General features: G+C 46.3%; 12 protein-coding genes and 5 non-coding genes across 17 annotated transcripts, besides 15 other annotated features; 4 read left to right on the top strand and 13 right to left on the bottom strand.

Annotated features, from left to right (window-relative positions):
• Positions 1 to 316: 316 nt before the first annotated feature.
• Positions 317 to 348: a sequence feature (AT_rich).
• Positions 349 to 550: 202 nt separating this feature from the next.
• On the bottom strand, positions 551 to 1,306 carry Tb09.244.2790 (rRNA processing protein, putative; the record flags this gene model as incomplete). The annotated part of the gene is made up of 1 exon (XM_822563.1): positions 551 to 1,306. One exon carries the CDS (start codon positions 1,304 to 1,306, stop codon positions 551 to 553), a length of 756 nt encoding a protein of 251 aa, XP_827656.1.
• A 223-nt stretch (positions 1,307 to 1,529) lies between these two features.
• Positions 1,530 to 1,554: a microsatellite.
• Positions 1,555 to 1,587: 33 nt separating this feature from the next.
• On the bottom strand, positions 1,588 to 2,973 carry Tb09.244.2800 (trypanin-related protein, putative; the record flags this gene model as incomplete). The annotated part of the gene is made up of 1 exon (XM_822562.1): positions 1,588 to 2,973. One exon carries the CDS (start codon positions 2,971 to 2,973, stop codon positions 1,588 to 1,590), a length of 1,386 nt encoding a protein of 461 aa, XP_827655.1.
• A 224-nt stretch (positions 2,974 to 3,197) lies between these two features.
• Positions 3,198 to 4,040, bottom strand: Tb09.244.2810 (hypothetical protein, conserved; the record flags this gene model as incomplete). The annotated part of the gene is made up of 1 exon (XM_822561.1): positions 3,198 to 4,040. One exon carries the CDS (start codon positions 4,038 to 4,040, stop codon positions 3,198 to 3,200), a length of 843 nt encoding a protein of 280 aa, XP_827654.1.
• Positions 4,041 to 4,281: 241 nt separating this feature from the next.
• Tb09.244.2820 (DNA polymerase epsilon subunit B, putative) lies at positions 4,282 to 5,889 on the bottom strand (the record flags this gene model as incomplete). The annotated part of the gene is made up of 1 exon (XM_822560.1): positions 4,282 to 5,889. One exon carries the CDS (start codon positions 5,887 to 5,889, stop codon positions 4,282 to 4,284), a length of 1,608 nt encoding a protein of 535 aa, XP_827653.1.
• A 197-nt stretch (positions 5,890 to 6,086) lies between these two features.
• On the bottom strand, positions 6,087 to 7,127 carry Tb09.244.2830 (hypothetical protein, conserved; the record flags this gene model as incomplete). The annotated part of the gene is made up of 1 exon (XM_822559.1): positions 6,087 to 7,127. The coding sequence occupies one exon, from the start codon at positions 7,125 to 7,127 to the stop codon at positions 6,087 to 6,089; it is 1,041 nt and encodes a 346-aa protein (XP_827652.1).
• Positions 7,128 to 8,239: 1,112 nt separating this feature from the next.
• Tb09.244.2840 (hypothetical protein, conserved) lies at positions 8,240 to 8,854 on the bottom strand (the record flags this gene model as incomplete). Its single annotated transcript, XM_822558.1, has 1 exon — positions 8,240 to 8,854. One exon carries the CDS (start codon positions 8,852 to 8,854, stop codon positions 8,240 to 8,242), a length of 615 nt encoding a protein of 204 aa, XP_827651.1.
• A 266-nt stretch (positions 8,855 to 9,120) lies between these two features.
• On the bottom strand, positions 9,121 to 9,876 carry Tb09.244.2850 (hypothetical protein, conserved; the record flags this gene model as incomplete). Its single annotated transcript, XM_822557.1, has 1 exon — positions 9,121 to 9,876. One exon carries the CDS (start codon positions 9,874 to 9,876, stop codon positions 9,121 to 9,123), a length of 756 nt encoding a protein of 251 aa, XP_827650.1.
• Positions 9,877 to 10,236: 360 nt separating this feature from the next.
• Positions 10,237 to 10,659, bottom strand: Tb09.244.2860 (hypothetical protein, conserved; the record flags this gene model as incomplete). Its single annotated transcript, XM_822556.1, has 1 exon — positions 10,237 to 10,659. The coding sequence occupies one exon, from the start codon at positions 10,657 to 10,659 to the stop codon at positions 10,237 to 10,239; it is 423 nt and encodes a 140-aa protein (XP_827649.1).
• A 294-nt stretch (positions 10,660 to 10,953) lies between these two features.
• Tb09.244.2870 (hypothetical protein, unlikely) lies at positions 10,954 to 11,394 on the top strand (the record flags this gene model as incomplete). Its single annotated transcript, XM_822555.1, has 1 exon — positions 10,954 to 11,394. One exon carries the CDS (start codon positions 10,954 to 10,956, stop codon positions 11,392 to 11,394), a length of 441 nt encoding a protein of 146 aa, XP_827648.1.
• Positions 11,395 to 11,612: 218 nt separating this feature from the next.
• Tb09.244.2990 (hypothetical protein, unlikely) lies at positions 11,613 to 11,831 on the top strand (the record flags this gene model as incomplete). The annotated part of the gene is made up of 1 exon (XM_822554.1): positions 11,613 to 11,831. One exon carries the CDS (start codon positions 11,613 to 11,615, stop codon positions 11,829 to 11,831), a length of 219 nt encoding a protein of 72 aa, XP_827647.1.
• Positions 11,832 to 12,336: 505 nt separating this feature from the next.
• Positions 12,337 to 12,645, top strand: Tb09.244.2880 (hypothetical protein, unlikely; the record flags this gene model as incomplete). The annotated part of the gene is made up of 1 exon (XM_822553.1): positions 12,337 to 12,645. The coding sequence occupies one exon, from the start codon at positions 12,337 to 12,339 to the stop codon at positions 12,643 to 12,645; it is 309 nt and encodes a 102-aa protein (XP_827646.1).
• Positions 12,646 to 13,093: 448 nt separating this feature from the next.
• Tb09.244.2890 (SLACS reverse transcriptase, putative) lies at positions 13,094 to 14,473 on the top strand (the record flags this gene model as incomplete). Its single annotated transcript, XM_822552.1, has 1 exon — positions 13,094 to 14,473. One exon carries the CDS (start codon positions 13,094 to 13,096, stop codon positions 14,471 to 14,473), a length of 1,380 nt encoding a protein of 459 aa, XP_827645.1.
• Positions 13,213 to 14,443: a repeat region.
• Positions 14,474 to 15,467: 994 nt separating the features above from the next.
• Positions 15,468 to 20,454: a repeat region.
• Positions 15,477 to 15,720: a repeat region.
• Positions 20,455 to 20,618: 164 nt separating the features above from the next.
• On the bottom strand, positions 20,619 to 20,673 carry Tb09_SLRNA_0028. Its single transcript, XR_002989668.1, has one exon. It is a non-coding gene; the product is annotated as a spliced leader RNA (transcript).
• A 1,027-nt stretch (positions 20,674 to 21,700) lies between these two features.
• Positions 21,701 to 21,826: a microsatellite.
• A 39-nt stretch (positions 21,827 to 21,865) lies between these two features.
• Positions 21,866 to 21,915: a sequence feature (T-rich).
• An 8-nt stretch (positions 21,916 to 21,923) lies between these two features.
• On the bottom strand, positions 21,924 to 22,057 carry Tb09_SLRNA_0027. The gene has a single exon (XR_002989667.1). It is a non-coding gene; the product is annotated as a spliced leader RNA (transcript).
• A 1,027-nt stretch (positions 22,058 to 23,084) lies between these two features.
• Positions 23,085 to 23,209: a microsatellite.
• Positions 23,210 to 23,248: 39 nt separating this feature from the next.
• Positions 23,249 to 23,297: a sequence feature (T-rich).
• Positions 23,298 to 23,305: 8 nt separating this feature from the next.
• On the bottom strand, positions 23,306 to 23,439 carry Tb09_SLRNA_0026. Its single transcript, XR_002989666.1, has one exon. It is a non-coding gene; the product is annotated as a spliced leader RNA (transcript).
• Positions 23,440 to 24,466: 1,027 nt separating this feature from the next.
• Positions 24,467 to 24,595: a microsatellite.
• A 2-nt stretch (positions 24,596 to 24,597) lies between these two features.
• Positions 24,598 to 24,635: a microsatellite.
• A 9-nt stretch (positions 24,636 to 24,644) lies between these two features.
• Positions 24,645 to 24,693: a sequence feature (T-rich).
• An 8-nt stretch (positions 24,694 to 24,701) lies between these two features.
• Tb09_SLRNA_0025 lies at positions 24,702 to 24,835 on the bottom strand. Its single transcript, XR_002989665.1, has one exon. It is a non-coding gene; the product is annotated as a spliced leader RNA (transcript).
• Positions 24,836 to 25,851: 1,016 nt separating this feature from the next.
• Positions 25,852 to 25,903: a microsatellite.
• Positions 25,904 to 25,966: a microsatellite.
• Positions 25,967 to 26,006: 40 nt separating this feature from the next.
• Positions 26,007 to 26,055: a sequence feature (T-rich).
• An 8-nt stretch (positions 26,056 to 26,063) lies between these two features.
• Positions 26,064 to 26,197, bottom strand: Tb09_SLRNA_0024. Its single transcript, XR_002989664.1, has one exon. It is a non-coding gene; the product is annotated as a spliced leader RNA (transcript).
• Between the last annotated feature and the right edge of the window lie 546 nt (positions 26,198 to 26,743).

The raw sequence follows: 26,743 nt of genomic DNA, 5'->3' as shown, positions 1-26,743 counted from the left end.
TACCTCCTACTTTTTCCCGTCACCCTTCAGAAAAAAAAATAAGAGTAACAACAATATGTATATGGGTTTCGTCTCCCCTATTTAACGCCAATGGACTTGAAGACGGGAGAGAAAAACAAAACAAAATAGGCAATACAAAGAAAGGAGGGGAAAACGAATGAAAGGGGGGAATTAAGATGAGTTCGGAGACAGTTAGGGCAACTAGCGCTCTACAGGTGTGGTGAAAGGAAAGATTATTAGAGCACTTCACCTCTTCCCTTACGCAGCACGGGGTCCTCACTGAACGATCCTCAACGCGTACAGTGGGAGACGTTACATATAATATATATATATATTATATTATATAAAGAAACAATGGGGGTGAACAAGGAGCCCCGCGCCGAAACGACCTTTGTAGCCTTTCCTCCTCCCCCCCCCACCCTACTTACAGCCGCACACTTGTTAATCGAGAACAAATAACGTCACAAAGCACTTAATTGAGGAAAAGAAAAGTGGTGAGGGAGCTTCCTTTCCTCCTCTTTCCTACTCGACCCAGGCCCTATCGCATGTATTAGCGCCTCCGTCGTGCGTTCTTACCAGGACGACGCTTCACACCTCCTGGTCGTAGATTCTTCTGCCGAGGGGCCCGAGTTGTGCCCCCGCCACGTACCCCTCTCGCAGCTCCTCTCCCCTTTGAGCCGCTAGTCGTCTCATCAGCATTGAGAATGTCGTCCAAGTCCTCATTTCCTTTCCTTTTACGGCGCCACTCGCTTATGCGAGCCCCCATGTCGCGCTTGTACTTGGCGCGTTGGCGAAGAACCTCCGCCTGGACCTCTTTGCCATACTTCTTCTGGTCCTTCATAGCACGCCGGTGGGCGCGCTCCTCAATTCGGGCCTTCGACTTCTCCATTGCAGATGCGATGCGACTCATCTGCACGTCATCTTTGAACATTTCGGCATAGTAGTCGTCGGGGCGCTTCCAAGGAACGTCTCCCGCCTCGAGTAGCGATATACCACGCACAACCGAGAGCAATGCCTGTTGAATGAAGGCTTCCTCACGTTTCGGGTCATCGTCGGCGTTCAGGTCAGAAGGCAACGGCTTTGTCGACGTAAGAGCCATTCTCTCTACCCATTGTGCCGGCTCACTGAACTCAACAGTGGTGAGTCGTTCAGCATTCCCATTTCCTTCCCTATTGTCGGCGGGTGCCGTCTCAACCTGTTTTTCCACTCGGCGCCGCTCTTCCCCCCGCACTGGAGGAGGGTCAACCCCATCAGTGCTGAGCTTCCTTTTCTTGCTCTTACTGACGGCCACATCGTACACTGGCATCACTTCTTCTAACCTTCGAGTGTGTCAACGAACAGAGGGAAGACTTGATCTGAAAAAAAAAGTGGTCGCGGCGACCAGGACATTAGAAGGGGAAAAAAAACTACGTAGCCAATTCAGCGTCCAGTTCAAAGAAGTTGATTTCACCCATTCTTGAGCAGTACCATCGTGAGTGGCGGTGGCCGAGGAGTGAAGGGAGTACATGGTGATGTGAGAATACATGGGCATATATATATATATATATATATATACAACTTCTAAGCGTACCTATTCCGTAATTCAACCTACAGGGTGCTGCTTGATCCCGTGATGCCGTAGCCCTTCAAATACTTCTCGTACGCTGACACAAGTGCCTGCTGCTTGTCGGCTAGATGCCCAATGAGATGCTGAAGATTTCCAATTATCGCATCTTTTTCTATCGACAAATCACGAACACGGCGCTCAATCTCACTGATACCGTCAGGATCAATGTTGGCCCTTCTCAACAGTTCCGTCAGCCGAGCGTCACGCCCCTCTAGTTGTGTTTGCACAAGTTCCAGCTTGCTTTGAATAAGAACACGCCTAAACGTTGCTTTTTGCTGGATCTCCTGCAACATGTCATTATACTTTTTGAGGATGATGTCGCGGTCCTCTTCTAACTTGCCAAAGCGCTGAAACAGTACTTCATGTTCCCACGAAAGCGACCGCAACTCCTGCTCACACTGCTGCACCTCGGCCTTCATTGCCTTCAACTTTTCCTTGTCACTTGCATAATTAACAAGTTCCTGCTCAAGTTCCCGCTTCTGCCGTTGTAACTTCGCTAGGGGTTCTGTTAACTTCCGGTTACGCTGCGCCACATCCATCATTGCCCGCTCATTGTGTGCCTCCGTTCGCTTTCGGGCATACACCTCATCCTTCAACGTGCGAATCATTTCCATGTTGTTCGACGTGATCTCACTGTAGTAGTCCTTCATCTCCTTAAATGTACGTTCGTGCATCTCACGAAGTTCAGCGATGTGATCCGCCTTCCGCTTCTCAACCAGACCAACTTCCTCCCGGCACTGTTGATCCATCTCCTCGCGCAAATCTCTCGTCTTTTTCTCGAACATAAGATGAATTTCTTTCATTTTGCGCTCAAACGAAAGCTGCTGCTCTGCAATTGCCTTGTCGTGTGCGGCGATGAGGGCTGAAGTCATTTCTCGGTGCTCGTTTTCTTGTTCACGCAGCAGTAACTTACCGTCATGGATTTCTCTAGCTGCATTCCTTTCCTTCTGCCGATATTCCTCCTCACGAATTGCAAGGGTCCGTTCGGCCTCACTTGTCATTTCAGCCAGTTGCAGCTGGTGCTCGTACAGCAGATGCCGAATTTTCTGCTTAAAAACCTTCTTTTCTACCTCGTGTCGCTCCTCGGCCTCCGCCTTGTCCCGGTCACGTTGACGACAGGATGCCTTCAACTCCCCCAACTGCTTTTTTGAAATCTCCCAGAAGGATATAATGCGGTCCCGTTCAAGTTGAAAATAGTTCCGCATCGCCTTTGCCTTTTGGAGGGCATCGGTGGCAAGCCACAGTTGACGTCCATCTGGCGGCGGCTTCCCGTCCACCAATGGAGGTTCAGGTGCCTGCTTCTTCCCCTTCCCACCCTTTCCTGATCCCTTGGCCTTCGCTGCCGCTGCTTCCTTCTTTGGTGGCATCAACCAATGGTGGCTTCCAAAGAAAGGAAACGACTAAACTAAGTGAAAGAAAGGGGGAGAAGGGAATGGAGAGGATGGCCAAGTGAGTACTCAACAGCCTACCCACGCAGAACAAAGTTTTAACCCCAGGTGGCCAGGCGGCATCTGAGTAGCCGTACTGCGGCTTAAACGCTGGATACTCCCATTCAACACAGCACAATTTTCCGCAGCATATCAGCGCGGATTCACGAAGTTCTGTGGTTGACCACGGGAGCGCTTTCCGAAGGTTTGGCAACTAGCTGATCCCATGAAAAGCAGCGAATAATATAGCTGTCGAAGTGTCTTGTTGTGTATTCCAATTCGCTCTTGCAGTAGCGCTGCTGCACAGCGATATATTGGTTGATGTAGTAATAAAGTATGTCATCGACATCTCCATTATAATACGGTGGCTGGCATCCAGCACGCCGTTTATTGTTCTGTGATATGAACTCGCGCAGAAAGTAGTAAATGGCCTCCACTGTTGCCAAATAAGTGGGATCATTATTCTGGAAGCGCCAGAAGAGCGAAGTCTGTGCCTTTATCCGTACATGCCTAAATTTAGAGAGCCGTTCGTCACGAGCCATCGCCTTGCTTTGCTGCCACGTTCCGTCAATGAATACAACGTTCTTACAAGAATCCAAGTTCTCTAAGCTTTCCAGCTCCGTGCTATCGGTGCTGGGATAGAGCAACAGCGTCGCTTTCGGTTCAAGATCAGTAGGCACGTGAGGGTAATCGATGATGTGCAAGTCCGGTGAAATAGTTGATGCGGCCAGGCTTGTGCTCTTACCCCGCGTTTCGCCAGGGTGGAGGATGACATACACATTAAGTGGAAGCTTCAAGGGTGGGGGTTGGCTCTCCGGATGCACCACTATCAGACAATCGTAGCAGTAATACTGACGGCGCCTGCCGCACTTTGGGCAGAGTCTGCGGTCATTCTGCTCCCGCAGGCGGTAGAGTGGGATGGAAAACCGTAGGGACCGTATGAAGTCTACCACTTTCTTGCACCGCTCCTCATCGTCATCACTGTACACTTTGCGCGCGCGCTTCATCACACGGCGAGCCAACAGTCAACCCTTGTTAAACGAGGTAAGAAGGGTGTAGGAAGCGTCAAATAGAGATAGCACAGTATCGGCGGTATGGGGAGATGAGAGGTAACGGCAAAGAGGCAGAATTCGACGGCCACTCAGTGAGTATGCCCCTGCGGTGGTTAATGGGGTTTAAACCAATGAGAAAGGGGGAGGGGAAGTCAATAAATGACGTTGTCTATGGGTTGGTGAACAGTATGAAATGTCATACTTGGTCGTCGACACTGCTCAGGCTACACTCCCCATCAGCTGGCGTATACCACAGAAATGTCTTCCCGAGCGAGAATGGCCCTGGGTTGACGATACGAACCCCCTTGTAGGAACACTCCCACTGTTCTGTGCTGTCGCACATAACGAGAAGATGTGGAAGCACTGGTAGGCAGAGTGCCTTATCTGCTTTCCACAAAATCCCCTCCGTCACCCCCGGCGCCAAGTGCGCCTCGTCCAGGATAGTCTTTGCAATACTTTCAAAGGAAATAACAGGCGTGGATGCCTCATGCCGGGACCACTCGAATGTGCGCTCCTTCTCCCGCAGCGACCGAGAGAAATCCCGACGAACTACTATCATTTCGTGCGTGAAGAAGCGCAGCCGGCAAGGGTTAGGGGCTAAGACAACCTTCTTCAAACGCGCCTGCAAAACTTTGCCAAATGTGCTGACAATAGGTGGCTGTGGTAAAACGCCAAGAAGACCCGTAATGTCGCCACACCCAGGAACAATAACCACCTGTGTGAGTTGCGCAACGCTCGGCGCATGAACAGTAATTACAGTCGCGAGAATGTTCATAAGTGATCTGTAGCGATCACAGCCTTCGAAGGGTTCGGGAAGATGTGAAACGTCATCGTAGTGAATCGGGCTGGAGCAAAACTCGCCGACCATAACCAGTGTAGTATCTGTCAGCTCAGCTTCCGACCGGTTTTGCATTTCTCTGAAGAAACTTATGAGACTATCGACGGTTGAGCGCTGGTCAAGGTGAATCTGCGACATCACGATTACCACAGAGCCCAACGAAGTTTTCTCCCGCCTAAATGCCGCCACAACGTCATCGGGGCGTCGACCGAAAAGATCAAAATCAGAGCCAACGACCCTCAGTGTGTCTTCGCGCCTCTCTGCGGGCGGGAGGTCTACGCTAGCCACAACAAACAATCCACCAACCCACTGCCCCTTCACCACAACGAAAAATCCTTCTCCCACGACGCCAACAGGAGGGTGCACACACCCACGCATGATAAGCTTGACGCGACCGTAGATGTCTTCCAAATATGTTGCGCTGGAATGTTTGACGAGCATTCCCAGAACGGCTACGGTGTCAGAGGGGTCGATCCCTTCGAGGGCAATTGAGGGGACGAGGGAGGGGAGCCCTTGGTCTATTGGTTGCTTGCTAGAATCCCGGGAGAACAAGCCACTCCTTAAGCACCTTTTTCTGGCAAAAAGGTAGCGTTGGTTAAGTACTGTGAACCGATCACCGTGTTGTCGCGTTGACTGTACTCTTACCTCGCCGCTCCACTCATCAATATACGCATAGGGCGTGTCATCCAGCGATAGCACATCAACAGTCGGCACAACACCGTCGATCGCCCCCTGTACCTTAGATGAATGCAAAGATACAACAGATTTCACTTTTTCACCGTCCACAAATCTTTCCAAGCCGCAAGCCCTATGAAGAAGCGCAAAAATGTCACGAAGCGCGTTACGTTGCGCGTCGATATTGCCGTTGAGAGTGGCGAGGTAGTCAGACAGTCCCTTTAGAGCGAGGGGGTGAAGGCGAAACTGATGCGCCCGAGCTAACTGTTGGATATCATTACGGTAATCCATTGTAGTTCAACTGCAGTTTTGAAAAAAAAAATAGTACAAGAGAATGTAAGGATGGGAGGACATAAAACGGACACTGGATAATAGGTTTCCCGTGCGCACATGTACAAGTCAAGGGCCACAGTGAAATTATTTGGTGTACATAAGTCCACAGGGAGTTAACCAGGTGCTTGCCACAGGGGGGGAGCATATCGTCCACCTCATGATCGCCTCTTCGAACTCCGTGCTTTTCCAGGGCTTTTGCGTCTTTTCTTGACATCACCATTTTCCCTGCCTAATATTTCAACATTCCTAAGGAGCAAGGCATCCGCATCGTAAATGTCATTGCGGTCAAATGGCAGTGGCTCGGCGGCTTTGATCCACCGCAGCGGGACAGGTGGTAAGATACCATTAGGGGCACTGAAGTACTTAGCTGCAGCCTCATATATGCACTTGATGAAGCTGCTTGCCCATAAACACCAATCTGGATGGAAGAATAAATCCTTGAACGTCTCCAGATTAAAGTTAGGTTCTTCCGCCTCATTGAAATACCTCAAAACACCTTCCAATTGCTGTATCCGTAGTTCCGTTGGGAACTTTTTGTCAGTAATAGCGTGTTGCGCCTCACATGCCTTTTTCACAATGTCGACCTCCACGTCACCGGAAACCGGGTTCGATGGGATACACCGGAAGCAGTGGTCCAAAAATTTAGAAGACGTGCTCTCCTCCGTTAGCCCCGTAAAAAGAACCTTGCAGACCCGCAGGCAGTCAATCTCCGCAGAATTTTCAAGCCTAAAAAGACTGGTAATTCGGTTTCTAAGATATTCATTGGAAATACCCACAAAAGAAAGATACTCGTGAAAACAGGCTTCTGTAATCTTGAAATCATTGAGAGGCCGAGCAAATCGACGAAATCCCATCCATACACCTTCCAGGCAGGTGTCCTTCCACTCATCCTCCAATTCTAATTGTCGAACTACTCGCGGATCCCGGGTTAGACGGCGCCGCTCTTCATAGCCCAAATACCACGGTTCGACGCTCCTTTTGGTCGTCTCATTCAAAAAGACGTGAATGCCCCGCGGCCACGACCCCAACGTAGCGAACATGACTACTACTTCATGAAAATATAAATAAAAGTGAATCAGCAACACATTAAAGCAAAGATTAGTGCATGACTCCTCGCGCACAACTGGTGTGCACCCACCCGACAGCAGTAACAACAAAAAATGCTTATATGTCCTCAATATGTCTCTCCGTTGCATTATTTCGTGAGCACGTGCTCCGCAATACAATTTACCTAGCATTCACCCTCCCTCGATGTCACCAACGTGTTTTCCATACCGTAGCAAAAAAAAAAACAAAGCGTGCATGGGGAGAAGGGACATTCTTGTCACAAGAGCTCGGGCGGTAGAAACGGTTCATTTAGGGGCACTTATCACTCCGGAGAAAATATATGTAAGTGTAAAGACAGAAACCGCAGGCAACATGTTGCCCCAGTCAGTTCAACGGTATATTCACAAAATACAAAATTAGTAACTGGATAGGCTCTAATCACTCATCCAGCGCACTACACTGCCTAGTCCCGCATAGTTACGCTGCTGGATTCTCCTTGGAAGCAAACGTACACGCGCTAAGAGTGGCTGCTCAAGCGCAATCACTAAAAGAAAAGCAAAGAGACTCGGGAAGCAGCCAAAACAAACCGGCTGAGCGTTATACAGGATGGATGAAAGAGCTTAATTATATATATGGAGGAGAGAACATGTCGTGACACTTCAACTGTTCATATTCCAACAGCACGGACGCCCCATAATCGACTTGCCAAGGCTACGTCAAGCGAATCCAACACGGGCACGACCCCCCCCCCCTCTATGTTACCCCACAATAATAGAGTCGCTCTCAGCGGCGCATCCAAAACATTGCGATCAGCGGAAATGCCCGACGGTAACTAAGGTGTTTGCCAAATACCCCCTTCCTTGGAAAAGATGTGTCCGCAAGGTGTTTGCGGGCGGAGGTACCTTCGTAATACATTTTTTTTATCGGTGTGTGACGCGCAACCGGTAGGGCAGCGTTCAAAGTTTTCCGTAGCGGACCTGCCGACGGATTCCCGTTACCTGGCATCAAAAACAGCATGCACCTTCTGTAGGTAGTGAATGTAGACGTTTATGCAGCACCTGCTACATGCTGACGCCCTCCTCGAATTTACTATTCAGCGTGAAGAAAGCAGAAGTACCCAGAATGTGCCTGGTCAACAAAAAAAAAAGGTAACATGGACACTAAGGCAATATCAAATCATAGGGTCCTAAAAAGGCAGGTTAGACGTGCTAGCGCGAAAAAAATTGAAGTTATTTGCCAGCCCAGCAGAAAAAATGTCACCCTACGTACACGCCTTCAGCAACTTCTGTAATTTATCGATCTCCGAGAGGGCTGCCGAATGTTTTTTCCTTGTCACGGCAAGCTCTTGACGCACTTTGAGCAGCTCGTCCACTAGTTGTTGGTTGCGTTGGTGAATGCTGTCGCTCCTAACACGTTCACGAGAAATTTCCAATTCATGATTGATAAGTCCCTCTTTGACTGCATCGCCGCCCATGTTACGAGACGCTGCCTTCCCACCAGCCTCCAACTTTTCCAATCTTTGCTTCAGATACTCTTGGAGTTCATTCGCTCGCTCCTGGTTAGCATCGGCACGCATTGCCTCCTCGTGCAGAGTTCGTAACAGGACATTGTTGAGCAGGTACGTTCCTTTTGCATCTTGCTGAATAGAGAAGCAATATGCACCCATAACAATCGTCATGCACCACGCCGCCGTCATGGTTCCCTTCGCAGCGGGTGCCAACCACCACATTTTAAACCTGTTTAAAGGGGAAGCAACGTCGCGCCATGGCGTGGAATCACCAGGGGCCTGCCGGTGCACTCCCTCATGAAATGTCGCCTTAGCGTACCGATGAGATTCTGGTGGAACAATCATAAGAGAGAAGGCAGTACGGCGCATCTTATTCTCATTAAAATCGTGCAATGGCTTTTGAGTTTCGATAAGCGAGGGCAAAAGTAAGAGAAAATAACAGTACTACTCTTTCAAAAGAAGTTAAGAGGGGGGACGTGTCTGAAAGTACAACAACAGCTATCGTCATAGCGGTGACATACACTTTTCCCCCTTTCCATCCCCATCGATTTGTACGAAACGGTGCGGGTAACAAAACACCACATTGCGAGAATAGAAATTTGAAGTCGTTTGCGGTTGCGTGAGTCTTAATCATCTCATTTCTTCACTTGCTTCAGTAATCCGCTTATGAAACCCACGACCCCTGTCTTTTTCCCATCAACGTGAAAGGCCGCGCATAATTCGCGGAATCCGTCGGGAGTCTGCAGAACCAACCCCAACGAAGCAGCAGCAGCGGATACTTGAGGGTTTATAACGTGCTCCACAATACCTGATGTCGAATCGGTTCCCTCGGGTAAGAATGGATGCAACCTACACATGAAGTAATCGGGATCTGCTCGTAAGGCGTCCACCACTTTCGCCGAACCCACAATGCTTACCAAGTCAACGTCTTGTTCCCTACCTCCACGAACGTTGTTCAGAGCCGACGCGAAATAGCCCTCAAGTCTCGCACGGGCTTGATCAGTGAGTGGTGAGGTGTGTGTATGCAAACTCCCAATAGCTGAGGGATTCTGGACAAGTGAATTCTCCACTGCAGAAAAATAGGTGTTGTCATTGTCTGTTGACTTTTCCTGCATCCAGAAAAAAAGCGGCGGTTGGGCCTTGCCAAAGTCGAACAGTAGCACTCTACCAGTAGTGCACGTATCGACTCTGCTGAACTTCACTTGGCCCAAGGGAAGATCGTAATGTTCCGCATGAGAACCCGATACCCAAGTCATCTTTACAACACCATTTGATTCCTTTGAAAAAGATAACGTGCCCCTCCGCGTATCCGCAACAACTTTGCCATCCGTAAGAAGCATTTTCCCAGCACGGAATTGTATGAAACAATTATTACTGCCAACGCCCTTCATCCCTTTTTTTAAAAAAACTACAGCTATTTCAAAATACCAGGAACAATGAGCTGCGATGAAAACTAACAGTAGCAACGAAAGAAGAACTCTTTGGGTGTGGGAGGGACAACGCCGGAAACAGTGTCAGAAACGGAGCAGATACAATCGCAAAAATCCGTCGAAAAAAAACAAGAAATAATGTACCCAATACCCCTGACGCCGTTTCACTACGATAAAGTCATACGCCACCTTAACCCCTATCAAGTATCAACCTCATGCTATCGGTTCTTCTATTCTCCGCGATATCCTTTCCTTTTTTCCGCCAAAGCACCCATCAAAATTTTGATCACCTAAAACACCAAATGTAGCATAATGCGTTCCCTAGTACGATGCTTGCTTAACACAACCAAGTTTCAGCTCAAATGGCAGCCAATCCAGCGGTGTTGGGTCTCGATATGTCATCGGACCAAGTGGACTAGCGATCTGCAGGCTTCGAAGGCGCGCCCACCCAGGCATCGGTGTCAGACATCGGTCCTTTACATCTTCGTAAGATATGTGCTCCGTCATGATAATCATATCGCGGTATTGCTGATACGTGCCCACCACCGTTATGGCGATGCAAACAAGGCATATGGAATATCCGCAGCTAATCAACGGGTACCTTCTTCCCTTGAATAAGAAGCCCCATTTTTCTTGGGAACCTGCTGCCGTTGATACGTAGCCATATTCCGTTTTAATATTACCTAACTGAAGCCTAGTAGCCTTCGATAAGGCTGGCGCCAAACGAGAGCCAGAAGCCCACATAAGTCTCTTTTCCTAATGGTACCTGCGTGCGACACCTATCTCTGGTTATACGCAGACGTAAAACATGATAGTGATGAAAAATGAGTACAAGTCAGAAGCAATGTTGGGAATGAATCCTATTACTCGTAGCACATATAAACTGTGCAGACTTTCTACGAGTCAGTGTTAGTGAGGAGGAGTGACGTGGGTAGAGAAGGCACCCGCTGTACAAAAGAACATAAGGGAAACACCCTTTGCATAACGGTAAAAAAACGATACAGCAAATGGAGAAAAGATTGACATGAAGACCTTGGCATGCGCACACGGTACTATACCGAAAGGAACACAGCAAACAATGAAAAAAAAACACTGCAGGAACGCACTTCTAGCAGGAGACGAGAACAACGAGATAAACCACTTAATCTAACCGAGGAAACAACAATAACAGCAACACAGCAGAAAATAACAATGACCGCAACAGCACTCGTATCCGTCTCGTACTTCCTCCACAAAGACACACTGGATGATACGCCCACAAAAAAGGCTGTGACTATGAATTACAGGGAAACCGAATCATCGGGGTGCGACAATGCTGTAAGGAACTTCACTAATCCCACCCAGATATTCAGCGCGCGCTCACTCAAATTTGCTACCCAATGCTTCCTCCTCGTTCCCCTAGCGCTGCACTCGATTGTATGGCTCAATGGTTGCCGACCTACACGCTCTAACTCTGTGCAAGTGCTGTTTTCTGCGTAACGGTACACATCCCCCATGGTAAAACGGCAGCTAAACTCACCTTGCCGGTGTCCTGCCGCAGCGAGGACGCCGGTGGTTTCCTATTTTCACCTTCAGTTTTGCTGCGCAGCCACAAAACAGATCCTAGAGCCCGCACGGTGGCCTCGGAATGCATTCGCGTCACATGCGTTAAGACCATACACCCGAGCTCTGGTAGATTTCCACACTTTGCCTGCTTCATGAGACCATCCGGTACACTGAGCTTCAGCTCCAATTTACCCTATAGATCCCTTTCTACCCCTTACTGGCATTTCCTCGCCCTCTCGTTTTTGACTCACTTCAGCGGTGCCTTTCGGAGAACCTTCTTCATCAACTTACTTCTTCGGACGCCCCGCTCTTGGCTACGAGAGGGCAATACATTTGAGCCCACCGCGGCAACAAGTGCTGAAGCTGTGTAAGGAGAGGGATTGGACTTGGTCACTGGGATTCCCTTTTATGCTGGGTGTTGCCGTTATTCGTGTTGCTGTGATACAGAGAGCGGGGTGCCGAGGGCTGCACCACTTTTGATCGATCCGCAAACGAGTCAAAATTGTGTAACTTCCCCTTATGCAAAGCAATTTGCATGTGGTAGCAGCGGTTGTAAAGCACAACAACAGTTCCTCAGAAAATTACATGGAGCGTCCAAAACCGGCTCAGCACCTGTCCTTCACTTCCTTTTTAGGGACGCTCAGGATCGCTTCACCAATGCCTCTCCAACCAGCCACGGCACCGCTACGGGAGGGGAGGCTTTTGGCGTACTGTTCACTGCCACTCCGGTGATCTGAACTTCCAAACGGTGTGAATGCACCCCTTCACGGTAAATGCAACGTTATTTCTTTCAATACTGAGGGCATAAAGGTTGGAGGTTTGTTAAAACAGGAAAAAAACGACGTTGACCCTCACTGTTTCACGCATTACAGTGCAATGTTTTTTATCGTTGTTACTGTCATCCACTTGCGAACTCAGCTCACAAGACATCCGTTCACAGAATTCACTCATTTGGCGGTGGGTTTGGCGCCACCGACCATGCGCTTTTTTCGGGAATATACCAGATTGCGGTTTCAGAAGCCCACACAGTTCATGCGTCTGTGCCCACGACGTAGACATGTTACGCAAATCTGTGACACTTTTAATTTGCTTCGCCCATTGGGAATTCCCTCTAACCACGAAGAATGCATAGCAACATCGCTCCAAGCAGAACTACTTCTTGACAAGATTCTCTACATCTCCTAATGATAGCAGAGAGCAAAAAAACAAGCAAAAAAAGACAGAACAACAGAGGTGGATAGAGTATACGCAAAGCCGGCGCCACTCGCCACTATTTCACCATCAATATAGTCGAACACCGCCCCCATATGAAAAGGCGTGTTGGACCGATCAATGCAACTCAGGGCGAACGGCTGCGAAAGATTAGATAACGTGGCTACAGGACAGTGTGGCCATGCTGGATGGTCGGACCGCGTACAATGCCATCCACAGACGCACATTACTGACAGCAGTGTATGAAGACGCTGCGTGGTCCCCGCCAGAGCGCCTCGTCCACCCCTTCCATGGATCAGCAGGAGCAGTGAGCTTTTACGAAAACGGGCGACTCCGCCAAAAATGGCAATATACGGGAAGAGAGTAAGACAGGGGATGGCACCAGAGTCCTTGGTTTTTTCGATCACTCTAAAAACGCTTCATGACTCGCAGCAAAGAATCCAACAAGCACTTTACGGCGTATCTACTCGATATCATGGTACCAGCAACACCAGATAAGCTACAACATGCTTACAAGACGATAGCCCAACAGATAGAGAAACTCGGAATCGTCAACAATGCGGACAAAACCGAGGTCCTCGAACTGACTGGGGACACAGGCTTTGGGACAGCGGTGAAGGCGTGTGCGCGAGTTCTTGGAGCGTACGTGGCCCCGGATCCAATGAGCGAGGAGATTCGGGAGGGGGTGAAGAAGGTGATGGAAACAGACCGCCTCTTCAAGGCAATCGTGGAGCTACCCCTCTACAACAGGACACGATGGAGGATTCTGGCGATGTCGGCAATGCCAAGGATCACATTCCTGTTGCGGAACCACGATATGCAACACACACACCGGGTGGCTTCCTGGTTCGATGAGAGGACCACCCAGGTAATGGAGCATATTCTCGGGCAACCCATGACCGAAAGGGCCCGGAATATAGCGGCGCTGCCCGTGAGCATGGGTGGCTGTGGAATTAGGCGGATGGCCCAAGTGGCAGAGTACGCCCACCAGTGCGCCGGAGAGAAAGGTCTCCAGCAGAGGAAGACGGAGGAGGCTGACCAAAGACAGCAAGACGACCTCTACGCCACCCTTGGGGGTGCTGATCGTCAAGTCTTTACAGCCAATACCGCCGCCGGAGCTGGCAGGCCCCTCACGGATGCTCAGGTGAGGCTGGACGACGCCACTTTCGGAGTGTACCTGCGGGAACGTTTACTTGTGAGGGTACTACCGGAGGGGGTCAAATGCCTATGTGGTGAAGACGCGAGCAATCACCACATCCACACGTGCACCAAAGTGCACAATAAACCCAGGCAGATGCGACACGACATCATTAACAGCGTGTTCGCAAACGGCCTTCGCCTCTGTGGGTTCCAGTGCGCGACGGAACCACGCCTAAATGAGGTGAGCAAGAGGAGGCCGGACATCCTCATTGCGGGGTTGGATACGTACGCGGTGACGGACATCACGGTGACGTATCCAGGGCGCGTGACCGTCGGAAACACCGCCCAAGGTCAGCGCTCAGTAGCTGCGGCAGATCCAATGAAAGCCGCATTGGTGCGCTTCCAGGAAAAGGAGCGCAAGTACAGCTACTGGGCGATACAAAATGGACTGGCCTTCGCACCATTTGTTATGCTTACAAACGGTGCTATTTTCGGCAAAAGTCGTGACTGGCTTCGCCGCGTCCTCCGGGGCCAGGACCACCGACTTACGGTAACCACCGCATTCGACGGGATAACTGCGGATGTGGTGGCAGCCGTCCTCCGCGGGAATGTTCACGTTTACAGTGCGGCAGAGGCAATGGAGAAAGCCAGAAGGCTCTAAAATAATATATGGAAACAGAAAAACCAATGAAAATAAGTGATAAGATACTATTAGAACAGTTTTTTTAATCTGCCTTGACGATTGATATTGCGTGTAACGACTTTACGGAAACGAGATAATTTTGAATTAGGAGAAACACATCTGGCGGTTCGAACCATTCTCCACTGGTCGAAGCTAAAAAAGGTAAGGCTGGCCACCTCAGAAAAAAGAGACTAAAAAATGGAGAAGAAAAAAATTATATTCAGCGCCAGAAGAAAATAAATTAAACGTTAGCCTTTAAAGAAATAAATGATGGTGTATTCAAAGAAAGGGGATTTCACTGGCCTTGGATATGTATATCTATATTGCGCTATGGTTATCCTTTTCAACATGTGGAAGAAAAGATGAGGGGACCTGAAAAAGAAAGTCACCCACAAAATGGGGGGAAGGCACAAAGTATAAATTAAAATGAGTTCGACGATATTCAAAAACCTAACCATTACGACCGGTCAGATATTGTGTTTAAAAATAATTCAATTGAGATCTTTGAAAAGCACTATCTGACCAGTCGAAATGGTTAGGTTTTTGAATATCGTTGAACTCATTTTTGATCCTTCATTTTTTCATATAATTTTCCTGTTTTTGCCCTTCCCCCGCTGTGGCCTTTAAAAACACTTTCTTTGAAGAATCGGTGTTATATACAGTGGAAAGATCTCGTTGAATAAGTTGAAATACGTGCTCTGATCATCCGAAATGGTTGAAGCTTCCGATGTGATCGAATTTTGAATACTTGCCCCTAGTATTGCTATGATGATATTTTCCACACTCTGGTATTTTTGCCTTTGTACCCATATACCTTCATAAACATTTAGTGATAGCTCTTGCAAAAAATCGGCCAAATATTTCCGATAGTACCAACAGTTATTTACAAGAAAATAAGGGTAAAGAGGTAAAAGGGCTGAGAGGCAAAAAAAAAAATGTCAAGAAAAGGTAAAATGAAGAATTTCCCCTTATCAATGAAGTAGAAAGCAAAAACTCGTCACAAACATTCAAGTAGTGCATTTGAAAGGGCTCGACCAGCCCAATGCATGAGTAACAACGGTTATTGCGACAAAGAGGTCGCCAAAAAATTAGGTGCAGTCGAACCTAATATTTTTTCAAAAAATGGAAATTTTGAAAAAATTAACCGTGGTCAAAACGACATGACGACCACAAAAAATTGTCGCTACGAAGACTTCCGTAGCGCATTTGAAAGGGCTCGACCAGCCCAATGCATGAGTAACAACGGTTACTGCGACAAAGAGGTCACAAAAAAATTAGGTGCTGTCGAACCTAATATTTTTTCAAAAAATGGAAATTTTGAAAAAATTAACCGTGGTCAAATCGACATGACGACCACAAAAAATTGTCGCTACGCAGACTTCCGTAGCGCATTTGAAAGGGCTCGACCAGCCCAATGCATGAGTAACAACGGTTACTGCGACAAAGAGGTCACAAAAAAATTAGGTGCTGTCGAACCTAATATTTTTTCAAAAAATGGAAATTTTGAAAAAATTAACCGTGGTCAAATCGACATGACGACCACAAAAAATTGTCGCTACGCAGACTTTCGTAGCGCATTTGAAAGGGCTCGACCAGCCCAATGCATGAGTAACAACGGTTACTGCGACAAAGAGGTCACAAAAAAATTAGGTGCTGTCGAACCTAATATTTTTTCAAAAAATGGAAATTTTGAAAAAATTAACCGTGGTCAAATCGACATGACGACCACAAAAAATTGTCGCTACGCAGACTTCCGTAGCGCATTTGAAAGGGCTCGACCAGCCCAATGCATGAGTAACAACGGTTATTGCGACAAAGAGGTCGCCAAAAAATTAGGTGCAGTCGAACCTAATATTTTTTCAAAAAATGGAAATTTTGAAAAAATTAACCGTGGTCAAAACGACATGACGACCACAAAAAATTGTCGCTACGAAGACTTCCGTAGCGCATTTGAAAGGGCTCGACCAGCCCAATGCATGAGTAACAACGGTTACTGCGACAAAGAGGTCACAAAAAAATTAGGTGCTGTCGAACCTAATATTTTTTCAAAAAATGGAAATTTTGAAAAAATTAACCGTGGTCAAAACGACATGACGACCACAAAAAATTGTCGCTACGAAGACTTCCGTAGCGCATTTGAAAGGGCTCGACCAGCCCAATGCATGAGTAACAACGGTTATTGCGACAAAGAGGTCACAAAAAAATTAGGTGCAGTCGAACCTAATATTTTTTCAAAAAATGGAAATTTTGAAAAAATTAACCGTGGTCAAAACGACATGACGACCACAAAAAATTGTCGCTACGAAGACTTCCGTAGCGCATTTGAAAGGGCTCGACCAGCCCAATGCATGAGTAACAACGGTTACTGCGACAAAGAGGTCACAAAAAAATTAGGTGCTGTCGAACCTAATATTTTTTCAAAAAATGGAAATTTTGAAAAAATTAACCGTGGTCAAATCGACATGACGACCACAAAAAATTGTCGCTACGCAGACTTCCGTAGCGCATTTGAAAGGGCTCGACCAGCCCAATGCATGAGTAACAACGGTTATTGCGACAAAGAGGTCACAAAAAAAATTAGGTGCTGCCGAACCTAAAAGTTTTTCAAAAAATGGAAATTTTGAAAAAATTAACCGTGGTCAAAACGACATGACGACCACAAAAAATTGTCGCTACGCAGACTTCCGTAGCGCATTTGAAAGGGCTCGACCAGCCCAATGCATGAGTAACAACGGTTATTGCGACAAAGAGGTCACAAAAAAATTAGGTGCTGTCGAACCTAATATTTTTTCAAAAAATGGAAATTTTGAAAAAATTAACCGTGGTCAAAACGACATGACGACCACAAAAAATTGTCGCTACGAAGACTTCCGTAGCGCATTTGAAAGGGCTCGACCAGCCCAATGCATGAGTAACAACGGTTATTGCGACAAAGAGGTCACAAAAAAATTAGGTGCAGTCGAACCTAATATTTTTTCAAAAAATGGAAATTTTGAAAAAATTAACCGTGGTCAAAACGACATGACGACCACAAAAAATTGTCGCTACGAAGACTTCCGTAGCGCATTTGAAAGGGCTCGACCAGCCCAATGCATGAGTAACAACGGTTACTGCGACAAAGAGGTCACAAAAAAATTAGGTGCTGTCGAACCTAATATTTTTTCAAAAAATGGAAATTTTGAAAAAATTAACCGTGGTCAAATCGACATGACGACCACAAAAAATTGTCGCTACGCAGACTTCCGTAGCGCATTTGAAAGGGCTCGACCAGCCCAATGCATGAGTAACAACGGTTACTGCGACAAAGAGGTCACAAAAAAATTAGGTGCTGTCGAACCTAATATTTTTTCAAAAAATGGAAATTTTGAAAAAATTAACCGTGGTCAAATCGACATGACGACCACAAAAAATTGTCGCTACGCAGACTTTCGTAGCGCATTTGAAAGGGCTCGACCAGCCCAATGCATGAGTAACAACGGTTACTGCGACAAAGAGGTCATAAGAAAAATAGGGGCGGTTGGAAAAGAAAAATGCTCAAAAAATAAAGAAAAAGAGCAAATTTCGCAGGCCGACAAAAACGATAAACATGGTTTCTACGCAGACTTCCGTAGCGCATTTACACGGAATGGACGAGTAGAATTAGGCAATAACAACGGTTATTGTCATAACGAAGCAACAAGAAATATAGAGAGGGGGAAAAAGCCGAAAACATCAAAAATTGATGAAAAAAGGCAAATTTCCAACATTGCAGCTGGTCGAAAAAGTGATCACTACGAAGATCCGAGTAGTGCATTTTCACGAATTTCAATAGACCATTGCAATGCTCAAATAAAAATTGGTCGCAAAAAAATGGTTTCCATTTTTTGAAAAAATATTAGGTTCGACAGCACCTAATTTTTTTGTGACCTCTTTGTCGCAGTAACCGTTGTTACTCATGCATTGGGCTGGTCGAGCCCTTTCAAATGCGCTACGGAAGTCTGCGTAGCGACAATTTTTTGTGGTCGTCATGTCGATTTGACCACGGTTAATTTTTTCAAAATTTCCATTTTTTGAAAAAATATTAGGTTCGACAGCACCTAATTTTTTTGTGACCTCTTTGTCGCAGTAACCGTTGTTACTCATGCATTGGGCTGGTCGAGCCCTTTCAAATGCGCTACGGAAGTCTGCGTAGCGACAATTTTTTGTGGTCGTCATGTCGATTTGACCACGGTTAATTTTTTCAAAATTTCCATTTTTTGAAAAAATATTAGGTTCGACAGCACCTAATTTTTTTGTGACCTCTTTGTCGCAGTAACCGTTGTTACTCATGCATTGGGCTGGTCGAGCCCTTTCAAATGCGCTACGGAAGTCTTCGTAGCGACAATTTTTTGTGGTCGTCATGTCGATTTGACCACGGTTAATTTTTTCAAAATTTCCATTTTTTGAAAAAATATTAGGTTCGACAGCACCTAATTTTTTTGTGACCTCTTTGTCGCAGTAACCGTTGTTACTCATGCATTGGGCTGGTCGAGCCCTTTCAAATGCGCTACGAAAGTCTGCGTAGCGACAATTTTTTGTGGTCGTCATGTCGATTTGACCACGGTTAATTTTTTCAAAATTTCCATTTTTTGAAAAAATATTAGGTTCGACAGCACCTAATTTTTTTGTGACCTCTTTGTCGCAGTAACCGTTGTTACTCATGCATTGGGCTGGTCGAGCCCTTTCAAATGCGCTACGAAAGTCTGCGTAGCGACAATTTTTTGTGGTCGTCATGTCGTTTTGACCACGGTTAATTTTTTCAAAATTTCCATTTTTTGAAAAAATATTAGGTTCGACAGCACCTAATTTTTTTGTGACCTCTTTGTCGCAGTAACCGTTGTTACTCATGCATTGGGCTGGTCGAGCCCTTTCAAATGCGCTACGGAAGTCTGCGTAGCGACAATTTTTTGTGGTCGTCATGTCGATTTGACCACGGTTAATTTTTTCAAAATTTCCATTTTTTGAAAAAATTTTAGGTTCGGCAGCACCTAATTTTTTTGTGACCTCTTTGTCGCAGTAACCGTTGTTACTCATGCATTGGGCTGGTCGAGCCCTTTCAAATGCGCTACGAAAGTCTGCGTAGCGACAATTTTTTGTGGTCGTCATGTCGATTTGACCACGGTTAATTTTTTCAAAATTTCCATTTTTTGAAAAAATATTAGGTTCGACAGCACCTAATTTTTTTGTGACCTCTTTGTCGCAGTAACCGTTGTTACTCATGCATTGGGCTGGTCGAGCCCTTTCAAATGCGCTACGAAAGTCTGCGTAGCGACAATTTTTTGTGGTCGTCATGTCGTTTTGACCACGGTTAATTTTTTCAAAATTTCCATTTTTTGAAAAAATTTTAGGTTCGGCAGCACCTAATTTTTTTGTGACCTCTTTGTCGCAGTAACCGTTGTTACTCATGCATTGGGCTGGTCGAGCCCTTTCAAATGCGCTACGAAAGTCTGCGTAGCGACAATTTTTTGTGGTCGTCATGTCGTTTTGACCACGGTTAATTTTTTCAAAATTTCCATTTTTTGAAAAAATTTTAGGTTCGGCAGCACCTAATTTTTTTGTGACCTCTTTGTCGCAGTAACCGTTGTTACTCATGCATTGGGCTGGTCGAGCCCTTTCAAATGCGCTACGAAAGTCTGCGTAGCGACAATTTTTTGTGGTCATTATGTCGTTTTGACCACAGTTGATTTTTTCTAAATATTCATTTTCGGGTGACTTTTTGACATCCAACCTCCCGATATTCTGTCCCAAGAAAGAAACTGATCCGCTGATTTCTGTAATGGGTTTATTTACCTGAGTTCTATCAATTCCGCTACTTTTTTCTACGTGTGCACCGTTTGTACACCTATGTTTTTTCTCTTCGATATGTACGATTTGGTATATTTCATCTGAGCATAAATTTTCAATTTTTCCTCCGATTTGTCGAAAGAGCCCAACTGGCAACACTCCTCTCCTAATTGTGTTTGTGTTTTGGAGGTCCGGGTTCGAACCCCCAAAACAAGACTTTTTTGGTTTTGAGGTTTTCCTTCCTTTCCTATCGATATCATAAATGCAGCGATTTCTTACTTCTTTCTCTTCCCGAAAAATTGACCCCAAGTACGGATAATTCCTACTGGGAGCTTCTCATACCAATATAGTACAGAAACTGTTCTAATAATAGCGTTAGTTGAAAGCATGGGTGTGTCCCAAAAGTAAGCTGTACAGGCAGTTTTGAGACACTTGCCATATTTTACTGTCGTGCCAGAAACGTGTCGGTAGACTTATGGGAAACAAAGGGGTCTTGTGCTTAAGGCGTTATGGGGGAGGGGGGCGGAATAAGCGGGGCCGCATATATACTACATGGGGTATAGTGCATAACGGCAACCACCATGTGGGCGGCGACCCGCCGTCTTTTACCAGCGCTCTCTTATTTCTAAAATATTAAATGCTTAATGGTGAATCGCCATCTTCAACAGAACATTAAGGCAATCAACCAACAATAAAAGAAACGCGTTTCTGGGGCGCGCCAGGACCAGCCGGCGGCGGCCAGATTTTGGAGGGTGGGCAGGGGGTGATGGGGAGGAGCCAGGGGCGCCTCTGCCGATAAACTTTATATAGAACACAACGGCGACAACAACAACGCAAAGGAGAAGGACGGTTGAGCTGAGTGTAATATAATGCTTAATGGCGGCTAATAACATGAATAGGGGCGCGCAGGCCGGCTTCTTTCGGCTCTGTGGCTGGCCGGCGGTATGCTCGCTGTTATTGCTGCCGCCGTTTATTAGCGGCGGGTGATGATTGGGCGGGGGCCGGCCCCAAAATTGGAAAAGTATATAACATCACGAACTGAACGTGCAGCTGGCATATTGCGGGTATAACCAGGTTAAGAACATCGGCAAAATGAGGCGAAACCCTGAAAGGGGATATTTGGTGTTGCCATGCCGGGGCCCGTCCGCCTGCTCAGTAGGCATGTAGAGGGGCATGCCGACCGCCATTGAAAACGGCGGGCAGCAGACTTTAAAGCGCCTATATGTGTAAGAAAGTGATGTGTAAAATGAAAATGAGTAATTGCAATGGAAAGAGCGACATGAAATTGTCCGACTGCGTAAAAATGAACGGGAGAAACGAGCACGTATAAGCCATGAAAGCGCCCATCAAGAACCCCAACGCGCTTATACAGATATGCAAGAAAACCATAAGCTATAGTATAATTATATTTGCATATATATATATATATAGATATAGATATAGATATAAACAAACAAATAAATAAATAAACAAATAAATAAATAAAGAAATATATATATATATATATATAATATATATATATATATATATGAGTGAGTGAGTGTGTGTGAGTGTGTGTGTCAGCATAGCAAATAAAAAAAATCAAAAAAAATAAAATAAAAAAAATAAAAAAAATAAAAAGAGTGGAGGTCATCCGACCCCACCTTCCAGATTCCCGCAGTATGCGGCGGGAACCAACAGCACAAATGCGTGTGTTGGCCCAGCTGCTACTGGGAGCTTCTCATACCAATATAGTACAGAAACTGTTCTAATAATAGCGTTAGTTGAAAGCATGGGTGTGTCCCAAAAGTAAGCTGTACAGGCAGTTTTGAGACACTTGCCATATTTTACTGTCGTGCCAGAAACGTGTCGGTAGACTTATGGGAAACAAAGGGGTCTTGTGCTTAAGGCGTTATGGGGGAGGGGGGCGGAATAAGCGGGGCCGCATATATACTACATGGGGTATAGTGCATAACGGCAACCACCATGTGGGCGGCGACCCGCCGTCTTTTACCAGCGCTCTCTTATTTCTAAAATATTAAATGCTTAATGGTGAATCGCCATCTGCAACAGAACATTAAGGCAATCAACCAACAATAAAAGAAACGCGTTTCTGGGGCGCGCCAGGACCAGCCGGCGGCGGCCAGATTTTGGAGGGTGGGCAGGGGGTGATGGGGAGGAGCCAGGGGCGCCTCTGCCGATAAACTTTATATAGAACACAACGGCGACAACAACAACGCAAAGAAGAAGGACGGTTGAGCTGAGTGTAATATAATGCTTAATGGCGGCTAATAACATGAATAGGGGCGCGCAGGCCGGCTTCTTTCGGCTCTGTGGCTGGCCGGCGGTATGCTCGCTGTTATTGCTGCCGCCGTTTATTAGCGGCGGGTGATGATTGGGCGGGGGCCGGCCCCAAAATTGGAAAAGTATATAACATCACGAACTGAACGTGCAGCTGGCATATTGCGGGTATAACCAGGTTAAGAACATCGGCAAAATGAGGCGAAACCCTGAAAGGGGATATTTGGTGTTGCCATGCCGGGGCCCGTCCGCCTGCTCAGTAGGCATGTAGAGGGGCATGCCGACCGCCATTGAAAACGGCGGGCAGCAGACTTTAAAGCGCCTATATGTGTAAGAAAGTGATGTGTAAAATGAAAATGAGTAATTGCAATGGAAAGAGCGACATGAAATTGTCCGACTGCGTAAAAATGAACGGGAGAAACGAGCACGTATAAGCCATGAAAGCGCCCATCAAGAACCCCAACGCGCTTATACAGATATGCAAGAAAACCATAAGCTATAGTATAATTATATTTGCATATATAGATATATATAGATATAGATATAGATATAGATATAGATATAAACAAACAAATAAATAAATAAACAAATAAATAAATAAATAAATATATATATATATATATATATATATATGAGTGAGTGAGTGTGTGTGAGTGTGTGTGTCAGCATAGCAAATAAAAAAAATCAAAAAAAATAAATAAAAAAAATAAAAAAAATAAAAAGAGTGGAGGTCATCCGACCCCACCTTCCAGATTCCCGCAGTATGCGGCGGGAACCAACAGCACAAATGCGTGTGTTGGCCCAGCTGCTACTGGGAGCTTCTCATACCAATATAGTACAGAAACTGTTCTAATAATAGCGTTAGTTGAAAGCGTGGGTGTGTCCCAAAAATAAGCTGTACAGGCAGTTTTGAGACACTTGCCATATTTTACTGTCGTGCCAGAAACGTGTCGGTAGACTTATGGGAAACAAAGGGGTCTTGTGCTTAAGGCGTTATGGGGGAGGGGGGCGGAATAAGCGGGGCCGCATATATACTACATGGGGTATAGTGCATAACGGCAACCACCATGTGGGCGGCGACCCGCCGTCTTTTACCAGCGCTCTCTTATTTCTAAAATATTAAATGCTTAATGGTGAATCGCCATCTGCAACAGAACATTAAGGCAATCAACCAACAATAAAAGAAACGCGTTTCTGGGGCGCGCCAGGACCAGCCGGCGGCGGCCAGATTTTGGAGGGTGGGCAGGGGGTGATGGGGAGGAGCCAGGGGCGCCTCCGCCGATAAACTTTATATAGAACACAACGGCGACAACAACAACGCAAAGAATAAAGACGGTTGAGCTGAGTGTAATATAATGCTTAATGGCGGCTAATAACATGAATAAGGGCGCGCAAGCCGGCTTCTTTCGGCTCTGTGGCTGGCCGGCGGTATGCTCGCTGTTATTGCTGCCGCCGTTTATTAGCGGCGGGTGATGATTGGGCGGGGGCCGGCCCCAAAATTGGAAAAGTATATAACATCACGAACTGAACGTGCAGCTGGCATATTGCGGGTATAACCAGGTTAAGAACATCGGCAAAATGAGGCGAAACCCTGAAAGGGGATATTTGGTGTTGCCATGCCGGGGCCCGTCCGCCTGCTCAGTAGGCATGTAGAGGGGCATGCCGACCGCCATTGAAAACGGCGGGCAGCAGACTTTAAAGCGCCTATATGTGTAAGAAAGTGATGTGTAAAATGAAAATGAGTAATTGCAATGGAAAGAGCGACATGAAATTGTCCGACTGCGTAAAAATGAACGGGAGAAACGAGCACGTATAAGCCATGAAAGCGCCCATCAAGAACCCCAACGCGCTTATACAGATATGCAAGAAAACCATAAGCTATAGTATAATTATATTTGCATATATAGATATATATAGATATAGATATAGATATAGATATAGATATAGATATAAACAAACAAATAAATAAATAAACAAATAAATAAATAAAGAAATATATATATATATATATATATATATGAGTGAGTGAGTGTGTGTGAGTGTGTGTGAGTGTGTGTGTCAGCATAGCAAATAAAAAAAATCAAAAAAAATAAATAAAAAAAATAAAAAAAATAAAAAGAGTGGAGGTCATCCGACCCCACCTTCCAGATTCCCGCAGTATGCGGCGGGAACCAACAGCACAAATGCGTGTGTTGGCCCAGCTGCTACTGGGAGCTTCTCATACCAATATAGTACAGAAACTGTTCTAATAATAGCGTTAGTTGAAAGCATGGGTGTGTCCCAAAAATAAGCTGTACAGGCAGTTTTGAGACACTTGCCATATTTTACTGTCGTGCCAGAAACGTGTCGGTAGACTTATGGGAAACAAAGGGGTCTTGTGCTTAAGGCGTTATGGGGGAGGGGGGCGGAATAAGCGGGGCCGCATATATACTACATGGGGTATAGTGCATAACGGCAACCACCATGTGGGCGGCGACCCGCCGTCTTTTACCAGCGCTCTCTTATTTCTAAAATATTAAATGCTTAATGGTGAATCGCCATCTGCAACAGAACATTAAGGCAATCAACCAACAATAAAAGAAACGCGTTTCTGGGGCGCGCCAGGACCAGCCGGCGGCGGCCAGATTTTGGAGGGTGGGCAGGGGGTGATGGGGAGGAGCCAGGGGCGCCTCTGCCGATAAACTTTATATAGAACACAACGGCGACAACAACAACGCAAAGGAGAAGGACGGTTGAGCTGAGTGTAATATAATGCTTAATGGCGGCTAATAACATGAATAGGGGCGCGCAGGCCGGCTTCTTTCGGCTCTGTGGCTGGCCGGCGGTATGCTCGCTGTTATTGCTGCCGCCGTTTATTAGCGGCGGGTGATGATTGGGCGGGGGCCGGCCCCAAAATTGGAAAAGTATATAACATCACGAACTGAACGTGCAGCTGGCATATTGCGGGTATAACCAGGTTAAGAACATCGGCAAAATGAGGCGAAACCCTGAAAGGGGATATTTGGTGTTGCCATGCCGGGGCCCGTCCGCCTGCTCAGTAGGCATGTAGAGGGGCATGCCGACCGCCATTGAAAACGGCGGGCAGCAGACTTTAAAGCGCCTATATGTGTAAGAAAGTGATGTGTAAAATGAAAATGAGTAATTGCAATGGAAAGAGCGACATGAAATTGTCCGACTGCGTAAAAATGAACGGGAGAAACGAGCACGTATAAGCCATGAAAGCGCCCATCAAGAACCCCAACGCGCTTATACAGATATGCAAGAAAACCATAAGCTATAGTATAATTATATTTGCATATATATATATATATAGATATAGATATAGATATAAACAAACAAATAAATAAATAAACAAATAAATAAATAAAGAAATATATATATATATATATATGAGTGAGTGAGTGTGTGTGAGTGTGTGTGTCAGCATAGCAAATAAAAAAAATCAAAAAAAATAAATAAAAAAAATAAAAAAAATAAAAAGAGTGGAGGTCATCCGACCCCACCTTCCAGATTCCCGCAGTATGCGGCGGGAACCAACAGCACAAATGCGTGTGTTGGCCCAGCTGCTACTGGGAGCTTCTCATACCAATATAGTACAGAAACTGTTCTAATAATAGCGTTAGTTGAAAGCATGGGTGTGTCCCAAAAATAAGCTGTACAGGCAGTTTTGAGACACTTGCCATATTTTACTGTCGTGCCAGAAACGTGTCGGTAGACTTATGGGAAACAAAGGGGTCTTGTGCTTAAGGCGTTATGGGGGAGGGGGGCGGAATAAGCGGGGCCGCATATATACTACATGGGGTATAGTGCATAACGGCAACCACCATGTGGGCGGCGACCCGCCGTCTTTTACCAGCGCTCTCTTATTTCTAAAATATTAAATGCTTAATGGTGAATCGCCATCTGCAACAGAACATTAAGGCAATCAACCAACAATAAAAGAAACGCGTTTCTGGGGCGCGCCAGGACCAGCCGGCGGCGGCCAGATTTTGGAGGGTGGGCAGGGGGTGATGGGGAGGAGCCAGGGGCGCCTCCGCCGATAAACTTTATATAGAACACAACGGCGACAACAACAACGCAAAGAAGAAGGACGGTTGAGCTGAGTGTAATATAATGCTTAATGGCGGCTAATAACATGAATAGGGGCGCGCAGGCCGGCTTCTTTCG

Source organism: Trypanosoma brucei, chromosome 9 (genome assembly GCF_000002445.2).
Source record: "Trypanosoma brucei brucei TREU927 chromosome 9, whole genome shotgun sequence".
Lineage (NCBI taxonomy): Eukaryota > Euglenozoa > Kinetoplastea > Trypanosomatida > Trypanosomatidae > Trypanosoma > Trypanosoma brucei.
Note: the sequence above shows the minus strand (reverse complement) of the source record. Positions and strands in the feature narration are given on the sequence as shown.